Genomic DNA, 24,805 nt, shown 5'->3' with positions numbered 1-24,805 from the left:
CCTGGCAAAGGTCAAAATAAATGACATTTTTTTAAAATACTTACATATCGTATTGCAGGTATACGTCTTACTATTTAATAGTAAAGTATGAGTTTTTTTTTTTTTTTAACAAATCTCGTTCGTCATACGGACATAGGAAATGTATTACATGTAGACATGTTTTACTCAAAATCTCGTTCCTCGTAGTGATGTACCTACTTACCGATTTTATCATAAGACAAATAGTTTTTGATACGGATGGCTTATTTTTTTTTAATTTAACAGGGTCAAAAATTTGGACATTCTTTTTTTATATATATACCTATTACACTGAAAGCAGCAATGCGTGCGGTAAAGGCATTGACTCTTATTGATGATAATATAATGCCACAAGGGTATACTTTAGATAAATAAAAACAAGATATCTATAATTATTTAATATTAAATAAATGAATATATGAATAAATTATTGAAGCATAATGTAATTTAAATTTACCCTTCTACCACCCCCCTGCAATAAAAGAAGAAAAAGACAATTTTTGTTTTTTTAAGAATCTTTTTAGAATAGTTATAGTGGTTTCTAATTAAAAAGTGATTAATAATAACAATATAATAAACAATTCAATATGTTAATATTGTAAAAATATTTGTTTAACAAAAAATAATTATTTAGAATACTAAACTAATTAAATACGAGGTAGGTACCTATTCATACTATTTATTGAAAAATACATTAAAACGTTACGATTATATAATATACTTAATATAAATACAATATTTCCATAAGTCTTTTAAAAAAAAGAAAAAAAATTTTTTTAATAACTAAAATATCAATGAATACTATAAGAATTATTTTAATTTATTCAATAAGTTTATTCAATTTTAATTGTCATACTCTGGAGTTTTGTGGATGTATTGGGAATAGCTTTTAATTGTATGTAGTGAATAGAACGTCTCATTGAATACACTATAGAATAGCCAATAGGTATATAAGTAGGTATGTCATAATAATCATTTGTATATATACATATATACTTACTATTAAACTAATTTTTAACGATTTTTTTTACTATAAATAATTATTACGCAATCGTGTGATGACTGTGATGTGACCCTCGGAAGTTAGTGGTGGTGAAAGGGTTAAAAGTTTAAAACAGCGATAGTAATGCCCATGCTTAAAATTCAATAAGTAAAAACATACTATTACATTTTGACAAAAGAGTTGTCTTTATGTTAATTTTATAATTTTTCCTACAAATTTTAATAAACGTAATCTGTGACACGAGTACAAGATTAAGAATGTAAACAATTTGTGATATTTTTTTATCAACTATTTTAATCATTATATTTCTGTAATATATAACAGAATTCATATTTCATAATCAATTGAAAATTATCTATATATATGTAGTAGCCATTATAGGTATTCAAGACTTAATAGATATATTAACTTAGATATCTTATTAAGTTATACATCTTAAAATGTATAACTAATAATTTATCAAATTCTGAATTGCAAAAATTAATTTATAATATTTAACTCACAATTATTAATGGGCCGAATAATGGGTGTTGTCGTGTTGACCAATTGTCCTCTCTCTTTCGTTATTAAAATCTGAATTTGTGGTTAAAAATTATTACAAATTGATAACTATTAAAAATTTCATTTTCGGGATGCCAAGCTAACTGACCTATACTGAATACTTATATACATTTAAAAATATTATAATTAAATTATTTTTTTTATAGTATATTTTTCATTCAAGTATAAAATGTATTAATTAGGTAACTATTTGTCTTACCACTTACCATAAATATTATAAAAAATATAGATGGCCAATAGTGTATTTTTCATACTGGAAAAAATGTGTTTTATGTTAATTAACTATTTGTCTTACCAGTTACCATTAACATTATAAAAAATTGTGGATGACCATCGGTCATGGTTTGTGCCCAAACGTATATAAAGTACAATGTACCTACATAGTATATTGTATAGTATGTAGCAAATAGCAATGGTTTAATTAAAAAAATTACAATAAATATAATTATAGGTACACTATTATTAAAAATTTAATTATATTAATGATAAAAGTATTAAGCACATATAAATATTAAATATATATATATATATATATAGGTATTTTTTATACAAACATTTTTTGTTTCGATACAGTCTCATATATAACCTTTGTAGGAAACTGCAATAAAAGTCTATCCTTCACGTTTGGTCAATGCGTATAATTCATTTTCTTTGCTATCATTGCTACCTTTACGGGATAAACTCAATTTGCTGGTCCCTTCGCTAGAATCCTCTTCGTCTTCTTCTTCGATGACACTAGATTGGATCCACTGTTTGATACGTTCTTTTTTCGCTGCTCTATCAACAACAACAGTTTCGATTCCACAGTTGGAAAAAGCCAACAGGAATTTTTTATTTTCTTCCTGGTCTGTTTGATAACTATATAAAGATGGACTAAGCTCATCTATATCGTCTGAAACTATTCAAAACAAAACATGATAAGAAACTATGAAAAATTATATTGATCACAAATTTCTCAAATTTAAATTTATTAATATTTTAAATATTTAAATTGAATTGTTTTTAATTAAATAAAATAAAATAAAATAAAATATAAACGCGATGACCAATGAGTTATAACAGCGAAATTGTATGATAATATTTTTTATTAATTTATTTACAGATGATAAAATTTTGGGTTTTATAGTTTTTGTTTAATTTAAGTGGATTTTTTTGCAATTATTTATAATTATTTAATATCTTATAGATATTTAATACATTAATATGATAAATTTTATAATTTCAAATATAAATTATCATACTAAAGTTGATTAAACTACTAAATTAAAATTGTTTTTATAAAAACGATAGGTATATTGCTTTTGACATTACAGCCGCAAGCAATTTAAACATAAGTATTAATAATTTTATCACAATTAAAAAAATGATTTAAATCAGAAGAGAGATACCTAGTTTCAAGGAAAAAAGGGGATATCTACTAGAAAGAAGAAAAAGACAGCTAAAGATAATATGATTAAAATCACTCACTGACTAATCTACATTAGTCGTATAGATAATAAGTTTCATGATCGATGAAAAAAATAGTGCTGGAGAAGTAGACTATGATGAATTTGAAGACTAATGGAAGTAAAAATAAATGTTTAAAAATATTAAGACCTTTGAATCAAGGGTAGAAAATAATGGCGGGATTATGTATAATGTGTATATTATGATAATTATGCCAGAAGCCAGGCGATACATATAATTAAGTTAAAAAGAGGATCACTTGCATTGTCAGGCTTATTTGCACAAGAATAATCTGACATTTTTAAAGAAAAAAATGGTTGTGTTTAATTTAATTTAAATCTTAATGGGTATGTATTATTATTTATTACATAACAAAACATAATAAAAATAAATATACAAGCATATAAGTAATCAGTTTTGAAATTACATCTTCAATATTAAAGTAATAATAAGAATAAATGATATCCCAAAAAAAATCAAATATTATTTAATTTATTTTTTTATTATTATTAACTTTTAGTTAGTGACTATGACAGACGACAGCTTGACAATTATTTTAATAAATTATTTAATATTGTTAAATATAATAAATTAACATAATAACATTTCACTGTAGTAGGTTCACTGATTATATAGTGGTATATAGTACCTACCTACTTATATATATTTTATAAATTACAAATTGCAAAATACATAATCTATCCAAATAAAGTGAACACCAGGATACTAAACAATTTGATATTACCTTTACTTTTGTCTAACATGTATTTTGATAGCCACCGTTCGTCGATAAAATTTTGTACTTCGTCCAAGACACTAGGCCTGGACTGTACATTAGGTTGTAGGAACTTTCTAAACATTCTTTGCGCATTGGACGTTAACATCTTGAACAGTTTAGGCCTCCTGAACGGACTCATTATGCCATTGCTGGACACCCAATAAACATAACTGACAAACCTCGGGTCTTCGGAACTGGCTTTCTGCCACGGCAAGCAGCCGGTCAAACACACAAACAGCACTACTGCAAACTGCCAGACATCGTGTGAAGTTTCTACTCTATATACATATATATATAAATATACATATATATATATAAATATATATAAAACACACAAAAAGTTAAAAAATTATATTATATATTATATATGCTTACGTAAAATAAAATATGTGTAATAAAGAAAAGGTACCCGTGAATATCTTATAAAAGCTCAAAACACGAATAAAATGATAATCTGTAATGTTTTAAATATCGAAATTTGTAGGTACGTGTCTACCATCTTACTTGTATTTGTGTTCGGTGTCTATGGCTAGGATTTCGGGAGGCATGTAAGGGATCCATTCGTTTCGACGGGTTACCCAATTGCCGTTTTTTCTTGTCTCACCAAAGTCACATAGTTTTATTCTCGAGAAATCGCTCTTAAAAACCAAAATGTTGTCTAGTTTGATGTCTCTGTGGACTAGGTCATAACTGTGGATATACTGGATGGCAGAAACCAACTAAACATACATGTATATTACATAAATATGTATACATTATATACATATAATATTATAATTATAGGTATGTAATTAGTAATTAGGTACTAATTACTGCTGTGTATAAATAGTTTTGTACATAGGCTGTGGACTGTAAGTACGATCGATTTAAAACAGACTGTTTAAGCATACAACAGCTAATAACTATACCTGTTTCGCGACGCTTTTACTGTGCAACTCTCCAATTCCGGTGTCGGATATGTTAGATGTGAGGTCACCCAAGGGCGCGTACTCTTGAGCGAATACGTAAAAACTGGCTGTCTGAAAAGCCACATCAAACGTGGACACAATGTTTCGATGTGCGCTCAAGTGATAACTGAAATGGAATTCTCGATAGAAATCCTTAACGGCTGTGTAATTTTTGGGCAGTGATTTGAGCACCATCTCGTTATCCGTGCCTCGGTGTTCGACTAGTAATATTTTTCCGAACCATCCTTCACCGACAATTTGAACAATATCAAATGTCTCGACTAAATCTATCTAAAAAAAAAAAAAAAATAGGCATCTTATATCAATGTTAATTACTATATTTTCTCTCATCTATTGTAGAACATATTATACTATAAATAGGTATATAGATTTATTATCACTTTTTCTGTTTATACATTGTACAGAAAAGATAGAAAAAACGAGAGTAACAATGGAGTATGAAATATACTTAAATAAAAACAGGATTCTTTATGAAGAAAAAAATAAACTTCTAAAAAAAAAAAAAATGATTAAAAACTAAACAGGCTTAAAAAATTAAAAATTAAATAAAATATATTTTTTTAAATCAACATGTAAATATAGTATATAAAAACATACATAATATATAAACATGATTGTTTATCCACTTTAATGATTTATAAAGTTCCATGATAATTTATGTTGTAGGTAGGTATACCGTATAATATAAAAATCGCTAAAAAAATATCTACAGAAACCACCGAAAATTTTTTCGAAATTTTAACAAAATATTATAATAATAATTATCCATTTCATCCTCATTCATATTGACTTCAAAATGCAAATGATAAAAATATTTTGTTTTTTGTATATTTTTTTTTTTTTTTTTTTTGTTAAGGTTTAATTGTATACAGGTTACGGTTTAATATACAAGGTGATAGGTACCCAATAATGTGTAAATCAAGTAAACTGTATCTTTTACTCAAACCAGTCGAAATGTTAAAATTTTTATAAATAGTTAAGTAAGATTAATGAATTTTAATTAATATAATATGCATCGTACGCCAGATGCCTTAATACATTGTTATTAAACTTATACATTGGTACTTCGAGGTTTCTACTTGGCTACTTAAATTATTTTTCTAAGACTTTACCTCATTTGTATGATAAGTTGGTAAAGTGATAACAGTGATAACATTGTCACTATTACTTTAATATGTATATATTATATTATGTATGAGTTTCAAATTTTGATAGGTCTATCTTGTTTGAATGTATATGCTATAAGTCTATAAATCTAGATGTACGATAAAAACATATGCCATTAAATTATTTGTTATAGCCCTTTCCACAGAGTATGTATAGTTTAATATAAGACACGTACCTACTCAATTCTTTTGACTGATAGCGGGTTTGACAGTAGAATATAGAAATTATATCTCATTAAATTAAATAATAATATTGAGTTCACTTTATAATTATCCGATTAGATTGATAAAAAAATAATATGTTACCTTACTTTACAAGGTATTAGAACTGCAGAATATCATATTATTTTAAATTAACAAGTAGGTAGTTATAATATGGAACCACGATTTTTAAATTAAACATTCACATAATTTAAAAAATATAAATAAGTAAGATTTTAAGAAGTAGTTGATAACTACAGTACTTGTAGAAATGTAGGTACCTACGTATTGTTCTATAATATAATGCATAAGTATATTATATTTACCTTCTCCAATTCAAATTCTCGAATCTTAGATACATTTCCTGCATGTTTTAATTTTCTTGATACACCGCCCGACTTACGTTCAAATTTAAATTGACTTTGAGACATGATTCATATAATTTCACATTATTAACTTTTTATTTGACTAAAATCAATGCAAAATAATTTAAATATATAAATACAAATATACAACCAACTAACGAACTACGAAGTACGAACGTCAAATATAATTAATATTTGTTTTACAGAAGTGATTCAACACTTTTTAGCTTTTATAATACGTTCGACAATGCAGTATATTTATGTCAGACTCTATTTTAAGAACAATTATTTCCCCTTCTCCAGCTTTAAAAACAAAACAGAACTGCATCTCTAACACCAGTCTGATAAAGATGAAACAGTTTTAAAAATGAAAAAATTTAATATTTAATATATGTCACTATGGCATGTGAATTACATTTTTGTTTTTTGATAAAAATTAATAATTTATGACCAATGTAGTTCCTAACAATACCGTCCCAAACTCGAGCATTTAAAATAATAAAATAAAATATTAAAAAAAATTCTGAAGTTATTCAAATATGATCTGCATTTATAAGAAATCAGACTAAGTAACACAATACTCTTAATACTCTTAATACTAAACAAAACTGTCTAGCAAAAGTATAAACTATAAACTACCTATAACTAGTATAACTTAATAGCTTATAAAACATTAATATGTTTAGCTACTAAGGTAACCAGTAGGTATGGTATAGTGCTATATATTATGTATATTATACACATATAAGTCTAAAGATTTTTAAAATATTATAAAATATTTTTGAATAGATAACTGGTAAAAAAGCACCAAAACTTGATAAAGTTTCATAATGCATACATGAAGTCATAGATAGAACCGCACGTGCTATAGTCTATAGATATTTTAATTCAAGCTTATTTTTCAAGTATCCAATTGAGTTTCCTAGGTTTATTTTCTTTGATGAGTTGGGACAGTTGGATATAAATGTATAGTATAATGAAAGTATTTTTAGAGAGTTTACGCATTTTATAATTTAGTTATATCCACTAAGTACTTATAAAGATTTAAAGATCCATTAAATTATAATATATAATACATATTATCTTAAAATATAAACACATTAAATACGAATAGGTAAGTATATGCTATAGGTCGTAGATAGATATATCTATAATATCATAATAAGCTATCGAGTCGATAGACGAAAAATGTTATTAGGTAGGTAAGTTTGCACTTTTAATTAAAAAGGTACAAAAATACTGAAAATAGATCATGTTGTGAATTAAATATGTCGTGATTATCGATAAAAATAAGGTATATTATATTATCTTAAAAATCATAATACTTAGGTAGTTGATTGAGAAACACGATAAAACCATAATATCGGATATAGGACAAATTTAAAAATAGATTTAAAACGACGCGAATGACTCGATAAGTGACAGTTGATAAGTAAGAAGATATAAAATTATTTTTACATACTAAAAAAACTAAACATTTTAATATTTTAAATATTGGTCAAAATACATAAAATTATAAATTTATCAAAAATCTCTAAACTCAGTAAATAATAAATTTTACAAAATATTTGAGAACAACGTAAACATTTTGAAAAGGGCGAAATGTATTAATTTTACATTTAGGTACAATGCTTCAATATCCATTAGATAGGTATTATAAAATAATATATTTTTATCTTCGTGTTATTCAATTACCTAATCTGCATAACATAATCAAGGATTATAGCATTAAAAAAGCAAAATTAAAATGGTTTACTTGGAATCAGAATGACGTGAACCGAATTTATGTATAAAAATTAGAATTCCATCTCGTAATAAATAAAAAAAGAAGCATGTGCTTTAAAATCCGAGCCCTAAATTTACATTGACACCAAAAAAAATTATATTAACTATAAAATTATATATTTGAACGTTAATTAACAATATTAATTATTTTTTTATAATTCAAAAACATTATTTGCAAGGATTAAACATTTTTAAGTATAGATATTATGAATTTTATTATACGCAATAACATTTTCAAAACACATAAATTAATTTTATGTAGGTAATAGTGTCGTAAACGATCTACTATAATTTTTGTGATACATGTAAAGCACGTTGACATTCACTCGACAGTCGACATTCATTGTATATAGCAAAGCACCAAAAATAGTTAGGTATACACCTACCCAGTTCCCACATTTTACATTTTTCTAAATATCAAGAGCATAATATTGTATTTTCAAATTTTGAAAAGAGTTATGAATGTATTGGTTTACAATTATATTTATTGTTTTTTAGTCTGTTATCTTTCTAAGAATTAACAATTTTAGCATGTAAAATGATTTTTTGAGAATTTTTCTTTTCTTTTTGATCTATGATTATTTATAGTAGACTTTAAATTAATGATTAATATTATACTTGTTTTGTGTAATAAATCCTTAAAATAGGTTTTACATAAGTTGTTCATACTTCAACTAAAAATATCAAAAATAGGTACACATTCATATTTATTTTATTCCTAACTAGAAGTTTCTTAGTTCAAATTTTTACAAAATTAATTATTGAAATGAAAATAAACAAATTAAGTTATTTGTTGTAAAAAATACTACTCGTATTATTCATTAGGTATTTTATTATTTATAGATTATAGTGTTTCTACTGTACATAATTATATTTTAGAAATATTTACATTAATTTTTAGATTCTGAACGAAGTGATGGATGTATTGATTTTACAATGATGTGTGTTTTTTTTTTTGTGTCTATGTACAGCATAACTAATCGAAATAATGCTTCAATTTCAAACTTTTGGGGTGGTTTCCGATTGCAAAGTGAATATCCTTAGTGCATTATAAAGGTAATAAGTAAACATTTTCCAACAGTTTTCAAAACAATCGAGAAAAACAAAAAAAAATGACGGAAAAATGAGAATTTTTACACAAAACCAGTTTTCGACCAAATCGATTTTTTTATATGATTGTATTTCAAAAACTAATCACAAATAAACATTATTGTGAAACCAATATACATTCCTCACTTCACTCAGAATCAAATATTAATAACCGATTAATCTTTATTTATTATAATATAATTATAACGTGAGGCGTTTTTTTTCTAACGCAAGTACTCGGTAGTCGGTGCGCAGATGAACCATCAAAAGAGAACTAATGTCCAAGTAAAAAGTTTGGTGTTAAAATAGAAAAAGGTATGTATTTTTTAAATCAATAGTAACATTTTACATATAATTAAGTTAGTATGAAAACGAATAATTATAAATTTAAATACAAATTTTTAAAGGGTTTATTATTGTAATAATAAAATTTAATAATTGATTAGTGGACCACTCAGACTGTCCACCCACCATCCGGCGAACCGTAAGCGATCATCGTTGCTGAATTATCATAATCGCGGTGCGATAGATAACCAGCGATCTCACGCTCAGGTGGATGGACTAGTCTCATCATCGTGGCTGATGACGACTCCAGATTTGCACCTGGAGGGGACGATGCATACTACAGAAATGATCCTGTGAAGTATGATCTTAATACAAAATTGAAATTCGCATACTCTTATAGTAAAAACTATCACTACGAATCGTCAGTTGCACATTAATACAACCAGTAAAATTAATATCCAATATGATACTGTCGTCTATTTTACTCCTTAGTCATATTATGTAAATACAATTATGGTCGAATAGTATAAAATATCTTCTGGTTCTCGATTATTATTGAAGTAAAATCACTGATTTATAACGAATTATAATTAGGTATAAAAACATTTTATAAAAGCGCCATCTACCGGACGTATTGATTTGACGAGGAATAAATTGAGTTTTATTTTTTTCTTAATCCAGTAAAAAGAATTCCTAAAACGTTCGTATAATATAATATACAATATTACAATCTTATAATTACAATTTCCAATAATCATCAGATCATACGTCAGAGTTAAAACATTAACTGAATAAATCGTCTGAAGACTGAATTACATAAAACCGTGGTTAACAAAATATTTAGGATACCAGGAGACGCCGAGACGGGTTTCGGACTCACGGGTATACCTTACACAATTTATTCATCAAGCCCATCGAGATGGCGAGGTTTTAAAAAAATATAATGTGGATTATTGTTCAGTAACGTCACAGAAAAGATTAAATTTGATATTTTATTATGCAGTAATATTTTAATGATAGGTGTATAAGATTCTTTATAGTTTATCATGATTTTGAATTTGAAACTATAAATTATGACCACAGACTAAGGTATTGTTACATCTATATTCTATAATATTATATTTCTATAAGTTACCTATATTATAATTTTACAACTATAATATAATTATGTTTTAATCATGAGTATTGACTAAATAAATGTATATTTATCCTTGGTTATAATAGGGGAGAGGTTTTTAACTCACTTGGGTTGTTATAATTGTAAATTTTGTAATATTTTTAATTTTTAATTTAATTAATTTATAGTTAATATGGTACATTCAATTGCATTATTTTTTAAATAAATGCATATTAATTTGTTTTGTCTTGTGCTCAGTAAATAGTAGCATCTAACAGGAGCTCGTCACTATTACAAGTACTCAAATTAGTAAGTTAATTGATTGTTTTTTTTTAACATTTTAATGTCTATAAGACTACATCATTTACAATTTTAATGCATTTCTTAAAATATTTTGGTTTGTTATGATAGTAAATGTTAATTTCAGTAATGACAATAATAATGAAATATATTTAGTGCCATTGAAAATATTTGTTTCAGTAAAAGTATATTTAAGATTATTAACCTTCCTGATGAGCAAATGAGGTAGGTACTGGCTGCTCTTTAGTTCTGGGAAAAATTTCCCTTCCATATACAATACTATGAGTATGGATCAATATGAGTATGCAATAAAGAATTAAAGTCATCATTCTATTAAAAATGAAAATGACATTTACTTAGATATTCCTCCTTTAAGTTCTGTAAAAGAAGAAGTTCATCAGTGTCTTGATAATGGTGATGATGATCAACCTTTTTTTATTGATAAGTAAGACTTGTAATAATATATTTTATAATAAATGTTACTTAATTTTGATTAGGTAATATTTGTAATTTCATTATTTCAGCATCATTAATAATACTATACAAATAGCGGAACAATGTGTAGGATAAGATATGACTGTCGAGTTAAAAACAAAGTTAGTGTATTAAATAATATAGAAACAGATAGTTGTTCCTTTAAAACAGAACCTGAAGATTTAGATAATAGTTGTCAACCTTAGTGACTAAATTAACATATTTTAAACTTTTTTCATCGATATTATTGATAATTATTTTATTACTCTATGGTTTATAGTGTTTAAGTGAATACAGTTGTGCCAAACAATGGTAAATACCTAATGCTTTTAAAAAGTTCGTGGTACAAAGGGTGATCAACAAATAAAACTTAATCAATACCTATAAAAAAAAAGTGGTGTTTTGAAATGTATATAATGCGTCCTTAAGAAAATGAAAAGGTATAGTGTATAAAAAACATATCAAGCCTTTTCTAGTAGTTTTCTAATATTTCATAAAATTTATTTTTAAAATAAAAGAATATGGTATAATAAGTAGGTATCTGATACCTTCATCTCATCTGTGTTTATCCGTAGAATAGAAGGACCCTAATTAAAACCTATTTTGTAATCTACAAGTATTTTAATATTTATATTTGTACAGGTTTTTTACGTACATTTATTTAACAATCCTTGTTAAATTGTTAATATTAATAAAACTTTAAACATATTTTTTCTAAATTATTTAAAAATTGTTATCTTTCAGTGATACTGTTGTAAGAAAAGAAACCGATAACTTTATACTAGAAATACAATATAATGATAAAACAGTTAAAATTAAAAAAGAAACACTTGAAGATACAATACTTGAGAGTGAAATTGTTGTTGAGAAAAATTATATACTTTCAACTTTGAACAAAGAAAAATGCAACACTGGATATCATTCCAATTTAGCTGATTTACCAGGAATACCTAAGTATTAGAATATTAATGTATCCATTACATAATTAATAATTATTATAATATATATTTATTATTTAAAAGTATCAATACATTTATGATATTAAAACAGAAAATAAACAATAAATAAAATATAATATACTCGTGAACTCATAACTCATAAGGCACATATGTAAGTTATAGTTATGTAAGAAATTCAATAATAATTTAATTTTACAGGTTTTTTCATGGATTCTTATTATGTAGTATTAAAGGTCGTACATTCAAATTTCATGTAGAAGCACATATTAAATTGTAATTAATCATAAATAACTGATCAAAAATTTAGTTTTCCATTTCTTTGAGAGTAGCTCGTGAATATAATATTATTTTAATAACATAAAAATAATAAATACAAATTGTAATTACTGTTAACCATATAGGAACTTTAAATTTAATACACATACAATTTTTTTAAATACTTAATAGTAAATATTAAAAATAATACAAATTTGTCCACAAAAAGATTAAAAAAATATTGCAGCTGTATTAATATTGTGGTAAGAACATATTATTATAATTAGGTATATATAAAGTATTGCAAAATATAGAGATCAACCATGGTAGTGGGAATGGTGGGAAGAAGAAGTGAGTATGTTTACAATGTTTAATATTCAATTTGTCATACATTTTCAACAGAATCTATGTTATCAACATTTTTAACTCTTGTGGAGTCATTATTTTCAGCCTTTTCATTTTTAATACAATTATCTTCTTTCTCGTCATTATTACTGTTTACTGTTGAAGTCAAATCTCGTTTATCTCTATTTATTTCTACTTTTGTTTTATTAAGTTTGTTTGCTTCTTTCAATACTAAAGGTAAAGGTAACTTATCCTTAACTAATTGATTTTTCATTTTGTCTAAAGATGTATCCATTTTTTTATCTTTTTGTTTTTTATTGAATTTCAAGTCTATTACGTTGGTAACAGGTTTTTTTTTATCATTTTCAAGCTGTACTTGACGAGCTCCTTTTAATTCTTCCAAAATTTTTTTGGATTCAGCCAATATTTTTTTCTCTTCATTTTCGTGATTTTTTAACTTTTCAAGTAACTCTATTTCAGGCCGTTTTTCCAATTCCTCGTCCTCTTTCTTAATTGCATCTTTACTAATAGTATTTCCATTATCTACTTTTACTGATTTTTCTTTTTTTACTTCAGCATTTGATTTTATAATAGGCTCCACAGGAATAGGAGGTTCAACACGTATCTCTTCAGATGTTTTCAATTTTGGATTTATAATGTCATGTTGTGTAGCCATAGGTTTAACATCCAACGTTTCAACTTCTATAACATAGTTTTTTTATGTTTGAATAAAACAAATATTTAATTTTAATAAAATAAAGATTTCATAAAAATTATTATCTAATATAGTTTGTTTAAAATATTCAATATTGTTAAAAATGTATAGTGTGTACCATATACCATTGTATATATTATAATAAATGTAATTTAAATCAAACCAATATTTTAGAATTAAAAACAATACACCTAACATACTAGGAGCATTAATAAAATAAGATAAAATAAGATACCTCAGCCCCTAGAATACAATTAAGAAAATATGAAAATAATATGATGGTAATACAACTATACAAGTAAAAATAATAATGACTAAACTGAGCAGTTGGTTTTTATACAATTTAAATATTTAATATCTGTCAAAAAAAGTAAAAATAATGTCTACATATCTATACTACCTCTATGGATGGTTTTCACATTTGAAAATGTCTGTTGTATAGCGTAGAGATTAGCTGAAGTTCCCATTACCATAATAAAAATACCAACAAAAAATATAAACTGAAAAAAATAATAAATACATAGTTAATATTATTTTGATATATATGTAATTATTTATTATTTATTATAAATTAGCACCCTTACTCTAGCCCAAAACCTTTCTTTAGGATTTTTATTGGCCACACGTACTAAAAACATAGAAGGAAACATTACATTTATCATAACTCCTATAGTAGATCCAATAAGTCCTAATACAACTTCTATATTAGGCATTAAAAGACCAGTGACTAAGGAAAATAATACTATAAAAAATGTGATGCATTTAAAAGGGGTTTCTGCAATATGCTGTCTTCCTCCAGATACAAGTACATAATCCTAAAACAATTATAATTAACCAATTATTAACTATAAATAACATTATTATACGAGTTTTAATCTTACTTTTGTAGCAAGTAGAGAATATATTGATGACCGACATGGAAATATGACCAGAGGAAAACTAACAGCAATAGACATAACAAAACCAATTTTAATTATATCACTGGACAGACACTCTGAAAAACTAGTAAGAATGTTCCCTGAAAATAATACATTTAAAAAAAATTAAACATCACGTACAACAAATATGCTAATATATACAAATAAATAATAATAATACATAGTATTAACTATTTATGAATAATATTTAATAATTGTAAAGTAATACATTTAAGGGGACTGCAGCACTCGTATTTTTCATACGTTTTAGACCAATAAGTGGTGGTAAATTACACATACTTCGGATTTTCCGATTTAAATTTTTTATACATGTATGAGTTCCTTGACAAAATATTTAGGCTTTTTAGGAAGCCGATTTTTGATTTTCAATTTCGAAAAAAGTACCATGCAATATTATAAATTTTAAAATTATTGTACAAAACCTTTCGTTGGCCACACTGACAAAAAAAGATACATTTTTAGTCATATTGCCAACCACACGACTAAAGATAGTTGTAAATCTTAAATTGTGATAATACCTATCATAATTCATATTTGATAGTTTGATACATTGATAGTAATATAGTTAGCTGATGTAAACAAAATAAATATTGTCGATAAAATTTGACCAATATCCAATAAAGTAAACAAAATATTATTTTACTATCAATAGCTTAAATGTTTAATGCACATCATTAAACAATTAGTTCTTAAATGCAAATTTAAGTTTTCTTAATAAATCATACTTCAAGTAAGTACAATTGTTTTAAATACTTAACTATTGAAAATAAGTTTTTTTTATTATTAATCAATAATTTATACAGTTGGAAATCGTGTAACTAATGAACAATAATTAAACATTTTAGGATATAAATAACTGTAAAATATAAAAACATGACAAAGATTGAGAGGAAAAAACAAGAATTCAATGTGGAAATAAACCAAAATCGTATTAATTACTTGTATCAACTGAGTACAGTTGTGGCTGAGCAATGTCCTGGCTTATCATCAACATATAACTCTATATTGAAAGGCTTATCTCAAAAAAGTTTACTAAGAGTTGATCCAGAAATAAAAAGAAATATCTGTAAAGGTTGTGATACTATGCTTATACCAGGAAAAACTGTTACATGTCGTATAATAAAAAAGTCTAAAGGCACAATTAAATGGTCATGTAATTTTTGTGGAAAGTCAAAGACATTTAGAAAAAATAACAATAATTGCATATGGTCGGAAAACCCAAATTTTTTGTTACAAACTGTTATTCATGATTAATAAAATAAAATAATTTTTTACCTGTTAACGCTGAGTCATAATAAGCAATATATCCTAGAATTCCTACACTAATGTAAACACTAGTGCACATATTCATTGATGAACGTATTATTGCATTTAGCTTATCCAATGATTCGTTTGTAATTGTCTCAAAGATATCAAACAGCTGTCTATTAATAACAAAGTTAAAAATTAGATTTAATGTTTTATTTATTTTAAAAATCTATCAACAATACAATATTTTATAATAAAATAACAAATATTGAATGAAAATATTTCAAATATTTGGTAATTGTTGATAAGTTATTATATTATTAGAATGTTTTATTATACGTTCAAATTTAAAAAATAAGTAAAATATAGGGAAAATTTTTAATAAGAGAGTACTTATTAAATATGATCAAACAATATATTTCAAAGATTAATTTAATTCTTAAAATGCATAATTTTAAATAAAAATAACATTACCTAGTTAATTTTTATTTAATTAGAGTCAAAAAACAATTCTTATGTTAGCATGGTTATTTTAATTGTTGAGTAAAAATTGTATTAACTATTAGCTATGGTAACTACAAATAATGTGTAATTCTTACGTTTGACAAAATAGAGACATTGAAAATATTGGTAAGCATTGGAAAAGACCAACTGGTTTCCAAAAATATATTTCTGAAACCCAAACAGAAGAGAAAAGTTTGTCAAAAGCTTCAATGAAAATCTGAAAATACATAATATATAATCAAAAATTAAATTAATAATGCAAAATTAAAAATATTATTTAATCTAAAAACATACCTTAAATACTAAACAAGCATAGAATATTATTGCTGCTGTACAAATTGTATTTAAACTATTAACATCACGTAACAACCCCAACGGCAACACCACAAATGCAGCTAAACCTATAAACAATTTATATTAAAAATTTAAAATGACAAACAAGCAACTGCATAATATTAATGTAGCTAAAGACTACTAAAATAATCTTAAAACAATAGTATAAATATTATATAATTTATAATTTTGAGTGATGCTTAAGCAAAATCAATATAATTTTCTAATATTCAAATTACTTACCAATCATAATACTTGGACGAAGAGTTGTAGTATTTTTTATGTTAAACATATCACCGATAATCTGAGGTCCTAAATCACCCATAACAACAAAGAATGCAATACAAGTTCCCATAAGAAACATTATTATACTCAACTCAACAGTGACTTTTCCCAATTTACCAAACAAATGGAATGCTGAAATAAATAATATCAACAAAATATAAATATAAATATCAAATTTTAAATAGTAATTTTAAGATAGTTGCTTACCTAGGAATTCAAAATCCCGTGTCCTTGATTTTATTGCAGACTTTAATAAAAAATAGCAAGAAGCTCTCGACATTAAATTGCTTAACACCAATAATAATGTTGAAAGTATTATTCCACACTAGGTATATGAAACAATTTAAAGGTACATAAGTTAGATACTTTTAAATTAAAATTAAATATTTTTAATACAAATATACAGTATCATGTTTACCTCTTTGTAACAAAACGGCATAGCTAGTATGCTAACACCGATAATGCTGTTAGCCAATGTCATGACGTGAGCTCTCATTTTTTAAATTTATTTCTCATTCATTCGTTTTAAGTAGAATTGTCATAGTACCTAATACAAAAATTTGCAAATTTTAAAACTAAATAATATTATTAATACTTTATTTTATATTCTAAACTATTTAATTTTAATGTTAAAATTGTGATATTGAATGTTTTCCATACTATTTTAAAAATAGTTGATTTTTAATAGAATGTGAAATTTGTATAGTTGGATATTCATTAGCCGCATAAACCTTATTTTGCCTGGAATATTGTTGAATAGAATTTAAAAAACTGCCAAGTGTTAAAAATTAACATGAGCAATATATATGAACTCAGAAACAAACACGTAGTTAAGTGTGATAATACATTTTGAGAAACCCTGAACACCACATCAGCGTTGATAAGATATTAATTGTATGATAGTGAGGAAAAAAAATAGTTAAAACTGGTGAAAGCATAATATTATCCTTGTTTGACTGCAAATGTGTAATGTTAATCAAAATAATTAAATCTTATTAGTTGTCTAAGTTTTTTTTAACTTGTGTATACTAACTTGAGAAAGTATAGTGTTATTAGAAATTGTACAAAATGGGAGATTCTGTTCAAACAGTAGGGTTCAAAATAACATTAACTTCAGATCCAAAACTACCATTTAAAATATTCAAGGTACCAGAAGCAGCTCCATTTACAGCAGTTATAAAATTTGCAGCTGAAGAATTCAAAGTATCAGCCGAAACATCAGCAATCATCACAGATGATGGGATTGGTATAAACCCTCAACAAACCGCAGGTGTTGTTTTTCTAAAACACGGAACAGATCTAAGGCTTATACCAAGGGATAGAGTTGGATTGAATTAATGTTAATATGTAATATAAAATTGAATTTTTAAATAAATTTACAAATTATCTGTTTGTATTATTTTAAGCATTTTTATTTTTATTTTTATACAATACCTTATTATATAATATGAAATGATTCCTTTTCCATACATAAGAATAATTGTTGTTTAGCTTATTCTTAAAAGACATCCTGATGTTGTATTCATTCTAAATATTAAATATAATATGTTCATTAATAAAATACTTAATATTCATCCAATGTTAATTTAATTATATTACGTTATTATATCTTCTGATCCTTTAATTTCGTGTAAAAAGTATTTAAAACCGAGTTCTTTTATCTTAGATACTTTTGCACATCGAACTTCCAAGTCCTAGAATGATAAACATGTAACTAAGAAACTATTATTGTGTACATAAAGAAATAAAAAAAAACTCCTAACATTAATTTAAGATATTTCAAAAACAATATCCAAAAGCAAACATAGAATTTCCTTTTAGTTTCCATATGCTCTGGATTTAATAGGACATAACTAATTTTTATGACTAGTCCTAAAATTAAATTCTGAAAATTTGAATGTCTGGGTTGAAGAATACCTTTTAAATTATACTAATTATTTTATAAGTCTCATAAATAAATATAACAATTTAAAAATACTTTATGTTTAGGAATGGCTATGATTCACTATAATAGTCAATTATTCATATAAATATGATTTATTCATTTTTCTAATCAATAATATTAATTTTTTTTATTAGCTGTTCAATGTGTTTAATTTTTAATTTTATTATTATTATAGATCACAGAGTAATGTACAGGAACATTATTTGTTTCATGTGTAATATTTATTTATCATTATCAGTCAATTTAAAATATTTAATAATTAATATGTACGCTATAAGATTAATAAAATTATTTGTATTAATTATTAGCTATTGTATTATTTGATTAAATCAGGGATGGGCAGCTCAAAGTAACTAGCGGGCCACTTTTAAGTACTTTAAAATCTAGCGGGCCGCAGAACACAGGAGAAAGCAAAAAAAAAAAAAGGTCCTTCAAATTTACTAACATTAATTTTTTATCTTTATTTATTTATATTTACAATTATTATTTAATGTGATACTTGAGGATGAGGTTTTTCAATAGACAATTTAGTAAAATCCACTTCTATGTCTGTAGTTGAAAATTATATGAAGTAATTTGAAAATGTAGCGCGGGCCAGATAAAAAAGGTACGCATTGGCCAGTTGCCAACCCCTGGATTAAATAAATAAAATTAATTTAATATTTAAAGATATCTTATTGCCATATTCATATTGCTTTTAACATTTATGTGGATTTATATTTCTAAAAGTATGTTTATAATACTACTGTGATGTATAACTGCATAATATGTTCTATTTTTTTTATAGTAAGATATATATAATATATATATTTTTTATGTGCTACCAATATCTTAATTACCATAACAACTATATCTATAAACAGTAAGATATATTAAGATAAATAAATATTTAAAATAATACAAAGAGTAAACACAAACATCCAAATGAAGTAGTTTTCTTCAGCTAAGAACATACATTTTTTACTAACTTAAAAATTTGATTTAAACATTTTGAAATTATGTATTTTTGATTTAATAACATGTATATAAAAAAAAATAATATTTAGTAATACTAATTAAATAAATCAGTAGTCACTGTATGGAAATTTTAAATTTAAATTTGATGACGAATTATTGCAATAAACAAAAAAAAAAAAAAGAATATACGATTCTGAGAGAAACAAATCAATAGATCAATATCTATTTATAGGGATAATCTATGTTATATCGTTAAATTTGGCTTTGAGATGCATAATGCACATTGTAGGGCAGCATTTTAAAAAAATTTTTATCCGTGGAACCTTGATTTATGTCTACCTTTATCATGAAATCCCTACTTTTATTTTTAGATTTTTAGCTACTTTTATTAAGCTTTCAACATTAAATTATTACAGCTCGATAATTAGAACCCCAATAGTTTTAATGCATAAAAAATATTTTCTCTGGCTATCCACTACTAATTTTTAGTTAGATTTTTTAAAGTAATTTTCTTGAAAATTTTGAAGAAAAAAACTTAATTTTTGCATAACCCGGTGATTGTAAATGTAGTGTGGTCGGATTTATATTAACTTATTTTAAACTATAATTTAGGTTAGGTTATTTGTGAAAGTTCAACAGGATCCAAATTGATGTAAATTATAGATTGTGTAAATTAGCAACTCTGTTTTTAAGGTGGTAGATTGATCAGTGGCAAATATATTATAAAGAACAGGAGAGAGTACTCTCTTGGAAGACATCAGCTGAAATGAGTTAAATGAGTACATCACCAAATCCAATTAAAAAAAAGGCAATTTGACAGATAAAATTGTATAATTAAAAAATATACAAGATTCATGAAATTATTTAATTTTCAGTTGGCCATCCATATACCACATAAAATATTTAAGAAAGTACATTTACAATATAATTTTTTATAAAATGATTAGGATATGATATCTATTACTCTGTTTGCTTGTTGTACTAAGTAGGCAGAGCAGAATCAGGTAAAACAAAATGTTCAGAAATACTCAGTAAAATTTGCCTTAAGAAAAATGTATCCAATAAACGAAATAAACATAGGAAGAAGGATATGGTGTATGGCGATTTATTAGTCTTGAGGACTAAAATAATGGTAGACCATTAATTTAATACTTAAATAATTTAATACAATGTGAAACAACTTACGTTTTCTAATATTTCTTGAAATTTTCTCCGTTTGATTATTTGAATAATATATTTTCGGCCTTCATTGTAACGCTTTATAAAACTGCCAGATGATGGAAAAGATACCCAATAACTTTCTTGATTTCTAATCAATAAAAGTCCACAATTGATCAATTCTCTGAAAATAAATTATGTTATATATTATCAAGATAACAAAACAAAAAAATTATTTCATTTATTTACGTTATTTCATATTGTTGTAATTTAAATTGTTGTCGCAAAATACATTTTTCCACTAAAAATGATTTTATTGAAGGTATAATTATGTTCAAAAATTTTTTGACACAACAATTTTCTGGATAAATGTTTAAAGTGTATTTTACATAATCTTCATATAATATTAAGGCTGAAGAAGTATCAGATACTCCAATTGTAAGTAATTGTATTTTGCACTGGTTTTTTAATATATCCTAGGACAAAAATTGAAATAATAAATTTCTATTATGAACAAAGAATGTAAACTATATTTACTAACCAACTCTTTATTAATTAATGTCTCATTGTGTATTATATCTTTAAGTTGATGAATAAATACAATTGGTGGATATTTAAATGTATCGTTTAAAGTTGCTGGTAATAATGTCTTAATATACCTTATGGCTGCTTCTGTATCATTTGGTAAATCATTTATCACTATACTGTTGTCATCTAAAGAAACTTCAACATTAGAATTAATTAGAATCAATGAAATATACTTTATGGTTCATCATTGAATACATAGTAATTATAGAAGAATAATCACATATTATATGTATGTTTAAAAAATATAATATGATATATTTACCAATATCTGAAGAAGACATTTCCAATTCACAGTAAATAAATAAAAGTTAAACAGGTATTTTTGAATAATATTGATTACTGTAAGTAGATTAATTAATTACTATTTTGTAGGAAAAAATCTTATAATTTTAAAACAAATACCTAACATAAAGTTAATTTAGAAATTTTTTTTTATTCATTAAATATTTACAATCTATACATCAATGATAAATTGATAAGCGATATCAATATCCAAGATGTTAATTATACAAGGTATAATAATACTATAACATATTATAGATATATTTTTTAATGGTAAACGGAAAAAAGTGAAAAAATACCTTTTCTTGTATTCCTACCTAGTTCTTTAGTTGTACTTTATATTTTAGGGAACAAGACTACCTACTTTACCGGGCGATCTAATTTTTTCAACATTTTTTTTTTGAAAAGAGGTGTTTTTTTATAGACCTTATACTAGTATAATAATTGTAAATCGTCAAAACTTAAAAACTAATTATTTCCGCCAATTTATTTTAGCACCAACGTTCTTAACTCGTTAAAATACCCCTTAAAAAAAAAAAAAATTTGATAAAATAAGGTCGCCCGCCGTCCGGTAAATTAATCATAGGTACTGTATTTTAGTGTGATAACTGACAATAATTATTGGGGTTGCCATACGTCCCGGTTTTGCTGGGACACTACCGATTTTTAACCAAGTGTCCTGGTATCCCGAAAAAGTGATTCGGGACAGCAATTTGACCCAGTTTCCAAACTCAACTCGATAAAATACCGATGTTCAATTATGAGAAAACATTATCTTCCTACACATTAAAAAATCCAAGATTATACGCGCGATAATCATAATTCATAAGTATTTTATTTTTAGACTTAGTATGGTCTAATGGATAACATTAGCCCCAAAGACAATAGTAAATTTGAAAATGTCAAAAAATCAGTACTCTTTATAAAAACTGAAATGTAAAATAATGTTAATTTTGATGAAGAACAATTCAAAATTTTTTTCTTCAATAAAATGACGAGTGGCATTGTTAAGAAATAGAAAATAAATGGATATACATTTTCAAAATAGGTATTGAATATTTTATATGCGATTTATATACAATTTTTATCCATCCAAAATGTTCAAGGTTCAAAAAAATATAATCTGGTAACCTTGTAAGCAATGAACAAAATGCTTGTTCAGTTGTTGTTCATTTATATTTATTATCTACCATAATAACTATCATTATATAGGTACCTAGTACGAGTACCTACTTGTATCTTTTGATCCTGTATTTTGGTTAACTGGAAAATTCCCCAATTCCGAACATCCGATACATTCATAATATAGGTAATGGGTTGTTGTCACTTGTAAATTGTCAGTGAGTTGTATTACATCAAAAAAGTAGGCGTTTATACCTACGTTTGTTTTCGAATTTAATTTTTTTTTTTACATTTAAAAATGGAATTAATTAATTCGAACAAAAAATACCTTTAGATTGCGTATTTGGTGATTTTTTTCTTCCACAAATAATGTTCTAGTTTTATTCGTCGGAAGTGTTAAAAAAATAGCTCTATGAAGACGTGTCCATGTTTAAATGTTTTTTAAAACTAGTTTATAACATTAATACATTATATAGGTAGGTATAACTCATCCAACTTTTATTTCTGTAAATAATGATCATGTATATCAAGGGAATGAAAATCTTATTTTTGCGATAAAAATAAAAAATTCAATTATAATTTATATCATTTAAATCGAAACGATTATCAGTATGTTCGATTGCCAATCGTTACACAAATAAAAGGTAACACCTAAAACCAAGTCTATATTATTAAAGGGTGACCTTTTGGCTTTTACCTACGTCGGGACTTTTTTTCCTAGTGTGGGCATTTTTTTCCGCGATTCATTTTTTATAGTCCTTAATTATTGTTACTATTTGAGTTGTTAAAATTTGAGTACAAAATATCTATTAAAAAAAAAACTGTTTATAAAATGTTATTTTTGTATTAAATTATTAAGTTCCAAACAGAAAATGTTTCATCGACTATACATTTAAAATATCTATAGATATTATATAGTACAGATTTATAATTAGAACTGGGATTTTGATGCAAATGCATCTTTTTTTCTACTGTTTCAATGTTTCAAAACGTTGCTCCGTAAGTATAAAATGTATTTTGGGTGATGCTGATTAATTTAAAATAATTTTTATTTTGCATTTTTTTTGCATTTTTTGAAGATTTTAAGTCATTTTCTTAGTTTTTAGAGCATTTTTCACAATTTGTTCCTAAAATGAATGAAAATTGTTGCGATTATCAAGATATTTTCGGCAAACTGCCGACGCGCGACGGTACGATTTATAAATTATATAGAACGATAATCGATTATCGTCGATAACAATTTTATAATAGCAAGGACTTTCCGCTTAAATTATTGCCGTAAAATATCTATTAGCTATTATGTACTAGCAAAAACAAATTAAAATATTAAACAATTTTTTTTTTAATTATTATTTTATAATGATTGATTTAGAAAACAGAAATATAACAAAACAAAACAAGTAACAACGTAGAATAAAAAAAAACTAATTATACAAATTTTTTAATTTTTTTATTAAGCCATAATAAATATAAATGCATTTTTATATTGCATTTTTTGAGTTTTTTAAGTCATTTTTGCAATTTTTAAGGGCATATTGAGATTTTTTAGGGCATAAAATCCCAGCCCTAAACCTAACTTATAATAAAATTAAAATGCGTTTTTAAATCAATATGT

The 24,805-nt window shown here is 25.1% G+C and overlaps 5 protein-coding genes and 1 non-coding gene across 11 annotated transcripts; 2 read left to right on the top strand and 4 right to left on the bottom strand.

Annotated features, from left to right (window-relative positions):
* Positions 1-1,968: 1,968 nt before the first annotated feature.
* LOC114126926 (serine/threonine-protein kinase meng-po) lies at positions 1,969-6,965 on the bottom strand. Of its 2 annotated transcripts, none has more exons than XM_050201425.1 (5): positions 6,468-6,965; positions 4,715-5,044; positions 4,311-4,525; positions 3,774-4,084; positions 1,969-2,480 (listed from the first exon to the last, which is right to left on the bottom strand). In XM_050201425.1, the coding sequence occupies exons 1-5, from the start codon at positions 6,570-6,572 to the stop codon at positions 2,194-2,196; spliced, it is 1,248 nt and encodes a 415-aa protein (XP_050057382.1). In that variant the 5' UTR covers positions 6,573-6,965; the 3' UTR covers positions 1,969-2,193. The 2 variants fall into 2 exon arrangements, with proteins under 2 accessions (XP_050057382.1, XP_050057383.1); XM_050201426.1 differs by having other exon boundaries at positions 4,715-5,040; positions 6,468-6,963.
* Positions 6,966-9,829: 2,864 nt separating this feature from the next.
* Positions 9,830-10,033, bottom strand: LOC114126981 (small nucleolar RNA U3). The gene has a single exon (XR_003592646.1). It is a non-coding gene; the product is annotated as a small nucleolar RNA U3 (small nucleolar RNA).
* A 2,505-nt stretch (positions 10,034-12,538) lies between these two features.
* LOC114126949 (putative sodium-coupled neutral amino acid transporter 10) lies at positions 12,539-18,665 on the bottom strand. 2 transcript variants are annotated; one of them, XM_027991007.2, is made up of 11 exons: positions 18,573-18,665; positions 17,557-17,685; positions 17,346-17,463; positions 17,097-17,270; positions 16,815-16,921; positions 16,616-16,737; positions 16,044-16,192; positions 14,712-14,848; positions 14,415-14,645; positions 14,231-14,330; positions 12,539-13,817 (listed from the first exon to the last, which is right to left on the bottom strand). In XM_027991007.2, exons 2-11 carry the CDS (start codon positions 17,632-17,634, stop codon positions 13,156-13,158), a joined length of 1,878 nt encoding a protein of 625 aa, XP_027846808.1. In that variant the 5' UTR covers positions 17,635-17,685; positions 18,573-18,665; the 3' UTR covers positions 12,539-13,155. The 2 variants fall into 2 exon arrangements, with proteins under 2 accessions (XP_027846808.1, XP_027846809.1); XM_027991008.2 differs by lacking the exon at positions 18,573-18,665 and adding an exon at positions 17,799-18,050.
* LOC114126951 (uncharacterized) lies at positions 15,326-16,050 on the top strand. Its single transcript, XM_027991011.2, has 2 exons — positions 15,326-15,498; positions 15,614-16,050. The coding sequence occupies exon 2, from the start codon at positions 15,642-15,644 to the stop codon at positions 16,020-16,022; it is 381 nt and encodes a 126-aa protein (XP_027846812.1). The 5' UTR covers positions 15,326-15,498; positions 15,614-15,641; the 3' UTR covers positions 16,023-16,050.
* Positions 18,068-18,537, top strand: LOC114126952 (ubiquitin-fold modifier 1). Its single transcript, XM_027991012.2, has one exon. The coding sequence runs from the start codon at positions 18,207-18,209 to the stop codon at positions 18,474-18,476; it is 270 nt and encodes an 89-aa protein (XP_027846813.1). The 5' UTR covers positions 18,068-18,206; the 3' UTR covers positions 18,477-18,537.
* On the bottom strand, positions 18,573-22,241 carry LOC114126950 (serine/threonine-protein kinase 19-like). 4 transcript variants are annotated; one of them, XM_027991010.2, is made up of 6 exons: positions 22,049-22,241; positions 21,740-21,921; positions 21,448-21,674; positions 21,226-21,382; positions 18,738-18,832; positions 18,573-18,665 (listed from the first exon to the last, which is right to left on the bottom strand). In XM_027991010.2, the coding sequence occupies exons 1-6, from the start codon at positions 22,065-22,067 to the stop codon at positions 18,626-18,628; spliced, it is 720 nt and encodes a 239-aa protein (XP_027846811.2). In that variant the 5' UTR covers positions 22,068-22,241; the 3' UTR covers positions 18,573-18,625. The 4 variants fall into 4 exon arrangements, with proteins under 4 accessions (XP_027846811.2, XP_050056605.1, XP_050056606.1 ...); XM_050200648.1 differs by having other exon boundaries at positions 21,740-21,912; XM_050200649.1 differs by lacking the exons at positions 18,573-18,665; positions 18,738-18,832 and adding an exon at positions 19,557-19,715.
* Between the last annotated feature and the right edge of the window lie 2,564 nt (positions 22,242-24,805).

The sequence above is a fragment of the Aphis gossypii genome, chromosome 2, assembly GCF_020184175.1.
Source record: "Aphis gossypii isolate Hap1 chromosome 2, ASM2018417v2, whole genome shotgun sequence".
Classification (NCBI taxonomy): domain Eukaryota; kingdom Metazoa; phylum Arthropoda; class Insecta; order Hemiptera; family Aphididae; genus Aphis; species Aphis gossypii.
This window is presented reverse-complemented; position numbering and strand designations above follow the sequence as displayed.